This window comes from Triticum dicoccoides, chromosome 2B (assembly GCF_002162155.2).
Source record: "Triticum dicoccoides isolate Atlit2015 ecotype Zavitan chromosome 2B, WEW_v2.0, whole genome shotgun sequence".
Lineage (NCBI taxonomy): Eukaryota > Viridiplantae > Streptophyta > Magnoliopsida > Poales > Poaceae > Triticum > Triticum dicoccoides.
In genome coordinates this window covers 328,457,306-328,465,132 of record NC_041383.1, presented here as the reverse complement: position 1 = coordinate 328,465,132, position 7,827 = coordinate 328,457,306, and the positions used below count along the sequence as shown (strand labels likewise).

At 42.5% G+C, this 7,827-nt stretch overlaps 1 protein-coding gene across 1 annotated transcript in view; it reads right to left on the bottom strand.

The window, feature by feature from the left end:
• Positions 1-270: 270 nt before the first annotated feature.
• The window catches only part of LOC119363627 (mediator of RNA polymerase II transcription subunit 33A-like), a 38,304-nt gene continuing 30,747 nt past the window's right edge, over positions 271-7,827 (bottom strand). Inside the window, exons 3-12 of the mRNA XM_037629003.1 lie at positions 6,121-6,465; positions 4,989-5,299; positions 4,793-4,884; positions 4,383-4,713; positions 4,089-4,299; positions 3,131-3,245; positions 2,854-3,015; positions 2,078-2,750; positions 1,727-1,933; positions 271-1,600 (exon numbers count right to left, since the gene is read on the bottom strand). Coding sequence (XP_037484900.1) covers positions 489-1,600; positions 1,727-1,933; positions 2,078-2,750; positions 2,854-3,015; positions 3,131-3,245; positions 4,089-4,299; positions 4,383-4,713; positions 4,793-4,884; positions 4,989-5,299; positions 6,121-6,465 — 3,559 coding nt within the window. The 3' untranslated portion in view covers positions 271-488. The remainder of the gene's footprint in view (positions 1,601-1,726; positions 1,934-2,077; positions 2,751-2,853; positions 3,016-3,130; positions 3,246-4,088; positions 4,300-4,382; positions 4,714-4,792; positions 4,885-4,988; positions 5,300-6,120; positions 6,466-7,827) is intronic.

Here is a 7,827-nt window from a genome sequence, read left to right as displayed (position 1 = left end):
ACCATAGTCCGATGGACTCGGCAGCGGCAACGCTCAATGCCATTCTCCCTCTTGAGGGCGTTGTCATGAAGCTTAGGTGTGCTAGGTCGTTGTGTGGGGGTATTTGGACCGGCTTTGTAAGAGGGCTATCTCACCATTTTGTATCGTTCGGCCGTATACTTCTTCAGTTGTTGCTTTATTTATAAAGCAGGGCGAAAACCTATTTAGAGAGAGTGTGCGTTAATTAATTAGGATCCGAGTATGAGCTAAATTTTGTAGAGACTAGCTAGATCTTCCAGCGCATGCTTTCATAAATGAGCTAAATCTTGTAGAGCAGTTACTTCCACGGTCCACAGATAGAGATGGCGGTTAGCAGATGTTATTGGGGTATTAGGGAGAGTAGAACACCTAACAGCATTCCAGAGAAACCAAGCATACACAGGCTCGTCGTCTGGTTATGTACAATCAGCAACATCGATGACGAAGAATACCAGCAACATCAGAGTAGGTCACCACTCGCTATCCAATATCAACTCTGCGGCAATACCCATTGCCTCCGGTCCACCCCTGCAAAGCATGGCCATGGCAAGCTCCTTCTCTTTCCACTGCCGGAGCCCAATGCTAAGCTTCTTGAGCACCTTGAGGTCGACCTCATGCAACAAGCAGGGGGCGCGGTCCACTACCAGCTCCAGGAAGCCTGAAACGTAGGCTCGCCACAGGGACATGTTGCAGCCTAGAGAGATCTTTCCGTCCAATGCGCTTGCTAGGAACTCCAGGTGCGACCGCATAACCCTCTCTCGACGCCGGGACACTGGTGTCGGGTCGATGCCCCACGCGAACATCCCAGAGTACATTGCAAAGTAGGCAAGTGCATGGCCACCCAACTTGTATACCGTTCCTCCACTGGCTCCTCGGTCCAGATCCTGCACAGAAAGGAACCAAGAGGGCAACATCTCTTGAAACAGAGACTGGACAAGGGTAGTACCGCCTGATAACCACACCAGTGTCGCTCCAAGTGATGCCGCCACCTTAACTTGTGTCATTGCAGTAGCAAGAGAGATCTGTCCATGTCCCATTGCATACTTGGTCCTCTTTAGCTTGTCCGATCCATGCCTGGACACTGTTGTCTCAGCTATGTCTTTCACGGAAAGCATCAGCAGGGAAAGTATATCTTCTGCAAGTATAGAGCAGTCCTTGATGCACCGGAATATCCGGAGGTAGAGAATTCCTGGTGCAACTGGTGAGAGACCACCGGAGCAATGAGAGCCAAACCCGTGACCCAGAAGGCTAGCAACACCTCCGCAACAGCATAATGATGTTGACGACATGCCAAGAATAGAAGTGAAGCAGCTTCGGAGGAGCTGGACAACTGCATCATTGTTATGGTGGAAGACTGTGCGTGATGCTGAAAAGACTAGAAAATCACTCCATCGCTTGACCTTTTGAGTCCACAGTGCTGCGACAATTGCCATGCTTGGCCAAGGGCAGCTAGCAGCAAGATTCTCTAAAGCTGGACCAGCTAGGTTAAGGAAACGTTCGGATGCCTTGTCAAGCTTGTATGTGATGGTGAGGCTCACAAAAGCAGCCAGTGGCAATGGAAGTCTACCCAAAGTAGTTCCCCCTGTGAAGTGATACAAAACCAGATTAATACTCTCTGCAAACTTACATGTAGCACGATGCATGGCAGGAACACTCCTAGTATGGCATAAATGCATAAGAATTCACTTGAACTGACAGAAATAATAACCTGTGGCAAGTCTTGGAACATCAACGCCAGTAGCAGCTACAATTTTCTTGATATGTTCTTCAACCATGGATAAATTGGCAGCCGGGCTAGGCCAATCTGTTCCATTCATGAATGCAGGTTTCCAAACACCACGTGTCACTTCAGCTGAAAAGTAGCTTACGATTGTTGCAGTAGAAGCAGGCAGAAAATCAGCTAGATCTTTGAGACCTGAAAATTAAAAAAGGTAGCATTCAAAAACTGAGATGACCCCATAGGCCATAATAAATAGTGATTATTAAATACTGAAGCTCAACCCGTCACTCTATTTCTCAAACCTGAGAAAGTTGTTGACCTTAACTGAAAACAACAAACCTGTAGCCAGTTCACGCGGAAATAGTCTTCCATGGGAGCAAGCAGTTAGAGCAGCATCAACCACAAATGGAACAGCTTCTAGTATTTCCCAAGCAGGTAACTGGGGCCAAAGATGTGAACCGTCACCACCAGGACCAGAGGAGTTACTTATGCTGCTACTCCCAGATACAGAACCAATAGATGTACTTCCTTTGTTGGCCTTTCTGAACATCAAGTTGAGAAGGCTGTCTACAATGTTATGTACAGGTGTTCCATGAGCAAGTCCAGAGAGAGGCGAGGCCAGGCAAGCTTGGTGCTGCCGGTACCACAATTTCAACTTCGGAAAAGAATCCATAAAAATAGGGTTCTGAGATGATCGACTTGAAGTAACAGGTAATTGCTTCTGGCTGCTTCTACTTTTGGATGAACTGCTGGCAGAAAGAACTTGGGAGTTCCTCAATAACAGAAGATACTCAGGAGTTAGTTGTGAGCCAACTGGAGCACCATCTCCCATTATACAATATTCAAGTGGTGGATGATTAAACTTCCATAGTCTTAACAGAAGAATGAACGCATTTGAGAAGACCGTGTGAGCAGATATTTCCTCCCCTGCTCCCAGCGTCCATGAAACACTTGGGGAAAGACACCCAAAAACTTCACATATCGCCATGAGCACAGTAGCCAGTTCTGGAACCTATTGATTGTTTGGAGCATAAATATATTTCACAATAAAAACGTAAACATAAACTGGCAGCTGGAAGCATCGAAGTCATGGTAAGTAGTCGTATTGATCATACCAAACCATGGAATGAGAAGATTGGAGCATAGTCTACGGGTGATATTCCAGTTAGAATAACATTAAGCATTGGACCATGCTTTATTAACTGGCTCTCTCTACCAGAATAATCAGCAGGATCAGAATGTGAGAGCAGTTTAACGACTAAGCGAACTGTATGCTCCTACAAGATATCACAATGTCAGAAAATTCATAAGTTAAAACAACCATAGGTTTAGTAAGCTAGTCATCATGACTAGGACCAACAAGTCATATTATGGAAGTGCACAATTACTAACCTGAAAATTCCAACCTCGTAACAAGGTTGCTCCACAGAGAACAGTAGCAGCAGACACCTTATCATCATCTGATCCGTTGACTGCAACTTCAAATAACTTTTCGAGCTCTGCTAAGCTTCCATCAAGTTCATGAGCTTCATTCAGTGATTTATTATTAACAGGAACAGTTTATGAGTCATTGTTTATAAGGCTTCCCGCCTTGGACGCTTAGGCGCCTTGCAGTTATGCAGTTTTAGGCGCTTAGGCGGCAAGGCAGTTGGTTGCTTCAGGCGCTTAGGGGCCTTAGGTCACCTTACCGCTTTATAAACAATGTTAAGAGTATCAACGAAATGACATGATTTGATCATACATAGTAATACAATTTACAGCAACACAGAAACAACATAAAGAGCAGCTATTAGCATAGTACATCCAAATAATGAAACCATGCGTCATGCTGTTGTTGTAAAACTGGGTAACTGCTTATCTCAAAGAAGAAAAATAAATTGTATTGAACAACACATAAACGATGATCTTGAGTTGTTAAATGTAGCGTTCTTTTTAATGTAACTAGATGATGCCCCGCACATTGTTGCGGGAATGTTTTGCAATATATATTAGTGAGTTTTAGTTGTATGGAACATGAATATTTGGTTAATAATATGATAGCTAAAACTAAAAATACATATGATTTACTGTGTTCGATTATTGTATAGTTGTAAAATTTATCAAGTATAAATAGCATAATGGAATGCATGTTTCAATGTTGAGGTGGAGTTTTTCTGTGCATGGTTGCACGTTGAGATGGGCCTTCTCCCATGCATGTTGCATGCCAAGGTGACATGCTTGCATGTGGACAGAAATAGGTTGGGGGCTAGCTATTTAGATATAGAAGATTGGTGACATCTCTTGTGGAAGATGCCATGCAAACGCATGAAACGTTACGTTCGTTTCTTTTCCTTGGAGAAGAAGTGCACACCTTGAAGCAGGACTTGAGACCAACACACTAACCAGTGACTGAGTTAATGGTGTACCCTTCATGAAGGCCGCCCACCCAGCAAGTTGGCTAGGAATTGCATGAGACATGGAGTTGACATGACCATTAATATAACCAGGCCAATAGTAAACTGACGTATCCAATAAGTTTCTTGAGATACATGACTCCACAATCAAGTGCCTCATGTTTCCAGCTGATCAAAATTAAAATAAGTTTGCCGTTACTTAAAATTTATGTATTTGGATAAAAAAAACCAAGTACAATAATTTAGCATACTTTCATTGATACTTTCCATGCAGCCACTGCCACTGTTAATTCCTGAAACAAGCATTGCAGCTTTGGAAGCAGCCTGATTAGCTGCCGAGATGATACATGGAGGAGGAACAAGCAGACTTTCGTAATCGCCAAGAGCCTGTAAGCTTAACATCAATTCCTTACGCAGATCATCAGTTGCTGTTTTTTGTTTCCAGTGACTGCTGAGGTCAGTTTCACCACGACGTGAATCTGCTTCCTCAATTATGTCAGCAATTGCAAGTGTTGCAATAGACAAAAGCATGCATAGTCGTGTTTCGAGGTGAGGCACAGGGCCTTCAATCGGTTCTCGTTCCTGTTTGTTTTACAGGATCAAATATTAGAATATGAAAGGTTGTTTCAATGATTAAACAAAATGAAGAGTGAAGACTCACCCTTTGTACAAGGCGAACTGATGCTATCCAAAGGGCCATGAATGCATCATGCCAGCTGGATCTATTGACTGCTTGAAGTGCCTTGACCAAACCTGCAAACCACTATTAAATTATAAAAGTAGCAGTGAAAAGCAAAACTATGAGAAGAAAGTTACGATTCAATACAACCAAGGATTTCATAATTTAATGTACTTACCACTTAAAATCTCAATGGAATTTGTGGCAGCAATTGAGCCATCAAGGCAATCCTCAAGATACATATCGATAGGAGTCCATAGTGCAGAATAACTACCACCAAGGCAATGTCCATTTGGAGAAGATAGAGGGTTAGAAGCCACCATGGGGTGGAATTTTTTGTGCAAACTATGTTTATTTTCGCCATGGACATTGTGGTCATCTAGAATCAACTGCTGAAATGCTTCCAAGGACATCGTCGAAGCTTGTAAGGTGGATGAGTTTGCCACAAGCAATTGTAACCGATAAGTGAATAGTCCCCACTGAGTTTGCCTGAAACATCAAATTTTTGTTAACAGTGATATGTAACACAACTTGCTACATTATTGCAAGAAACAGTAGGTTCGACTGGTTGTTTTGTGTAAGTAAGAACAATTTACATAAACAATGGATGCTTCTATACAAGCCTGCATAGGGATAATGGTTCACCTTTAGCTTATTCTACAGACTAATTCTAAACATCTGAGCAACTCCAACTGAAACACTAAATGTTATTCTGAAGTCTGAACAATCAACTCCAACTGTGGTACTAAATGTTCGCATGCACGCGTACTGTTTACACCAAACTCTTCGCCGTTACTGAAGGTACAGCCAAAGTTGCTAATGCATAGAATCCCAATGATTCTAGAGCATCAGCTCAATGTTATGATGGCAATATTGAAAAGAAAAAAACTAATACAGACATTCCATGAATACTTTTATATTTTAGCTGTCTATTGCACAAGGTTGTGCTGGTTTAGAAGGCGAGTCTAGCCCACTTGGTTAGGATAATGGATTTACAAATCCACCACCTAGGTTTTAAGTTCAAACAGATATGTATTTAGGTTCCTATTCATACGGCTGGGATTTCCCTTACAGTTTTATTACAATAAGAAAAAAAAAGGTGTGCAGAAACTTCACTTGAGAGCTTCAGACCATTAGAATTAACTATTTGGATCGCAGATGCATTTAAGATAGCCAGGTTATTAATTGGAACGGAAGTGGTTTTCAATTGATCACTCAAACCAAGAAGAAAAGTTTACAGTCTCTTGGTGATAGGGAAAAAATAGCTGAAATAACTCAGTAAAAGAGCACGTAAAGTTCAAAAGCCATACATGTTTTCGCGTGCCAATGAGAGGATGCGAGTAATTACTTTATCGTGTAGAAGATGTCCAATAAGCTCTATAGTTATCACACTATTCATCCTCTGTAATTTCTCAATTTTCTCTGGCTTTTGTTCCGAAAAAGAAACTTCAAATGCACTAATATCTTGAGGCCTAGTTGGCCATTGAGCTTTCTTTTCTGGGGTTAACTCTAGCAGACTCTCATCATCTAATGCGGTATCAACCAACTGCCATAAAATGCAAAGGACAAATTCAACAATAAAGACCCCTGGTTCACATGCTGAAAAGCCAAATATCTTCGAGAGGTTAAGGTTATCATCTATTAACTGCCTGATCCTGCAAAATAATGGAGAAAGCATTAACAAACTTCCCTTATATTGCCCCGCAACTGTTTTCCCTTAAAGACGGGATTTATTTACCACACAGATATATGATACGGCTACAGGAATAAATTGAGTAATATAGGTACATGCAAGGCATAAACATAGAATACTAAGTTGCTAACAGACTATATGCATCACCAGACAGACTTACAAACAATATGAAAAAACTATATACATTGAACAAACAACACAAAGAATAACTGAAGAATACAATAACAAAGGAAATTTGTGGAGCGCCAATTCTGAAGGAAATGGCACTTAACCAATTTAACAGAATAGATTATGTTTGTAGCAATGGCTCCGACCCTACTCGAGGTCCCACCCCCTATCCAACATGGCATGCCACATGGGCGGTCAGCAAAAGTCAAGACCAGTCAATACAAGTCAAGGAGGTCAACAATAGTCCAAGCAAGCCACCCCGATCAGCGAAAATCGAATCAAGTCTTTGTGGTCAACAAGTCAAAGGAAGAAGAGCTCATAAAAGAACAAGTCAAAGATGGTAGCAAAGGAGCAAAGAGGCCCAAGCCCAAGCAAAAGGGACCCCCCCCCCTCTCTCTCTCTCTCTCTCTTGTTCAAGCAAGCCTGCGTGGTCAACAAGTCAAAGATGGAGGCAAAGGAGCAGGCAAGCCACCATGGTCAGCAAAAGTCCAAGCAAGTCTTTGTGGTCAACAAGTCAAAGGAAGAAGAGCTCATAGCTTCCTTTGACTTGTTCAAGCAAGCCTGCGTGGTCAACAAGTCAAAGATGGAGGCAAAGGAGCAGGCAAGCCACCATGGTCAGCAAAAGTCCAAGCAAGTCTTTGTGGTCAACAAGTCAAAGGAAGAAGAGCTCATAGCTCATTTTCCGAAAAGGGGCGCTTTATTGCTTAAAAGATTTAAGCATTACACCCGGCCTCTGCATAACTAAGATGCACACAGCCAAACACAGTCCTCTCACATAAACAAAAAATAAAAAGGCGAAATACAAAGCTCATAAAAGAATTAAGTCAAAGATCAAGGCAAAGGAGCAAAGAGGCCCAAGCCCAAGTCCCCACCCCCCCAAGATGGAGGCAAAGGAGCAAACAAGACGCCCCGGCCAGCGAAAAAACAAGCAAGTCTTTGTGGTCAACAAGTCGAAGGAAGAAGAACTCATAAAAGAATAAGTCCAAGATAGAGGCAAAGGATAAAAGAGGCCCAAGCCTAAGCGAGAAGGCTTCATATGGTGGAGGGAATCTCCCCCTAATGGGCCTCCTAGACCAACTAAAGGCACATGGGCCAAAGGACAGAAGATTACCTAGTTCTACCCACCCACCTCCTTCAAGAGTAGCCTTGGTTATTC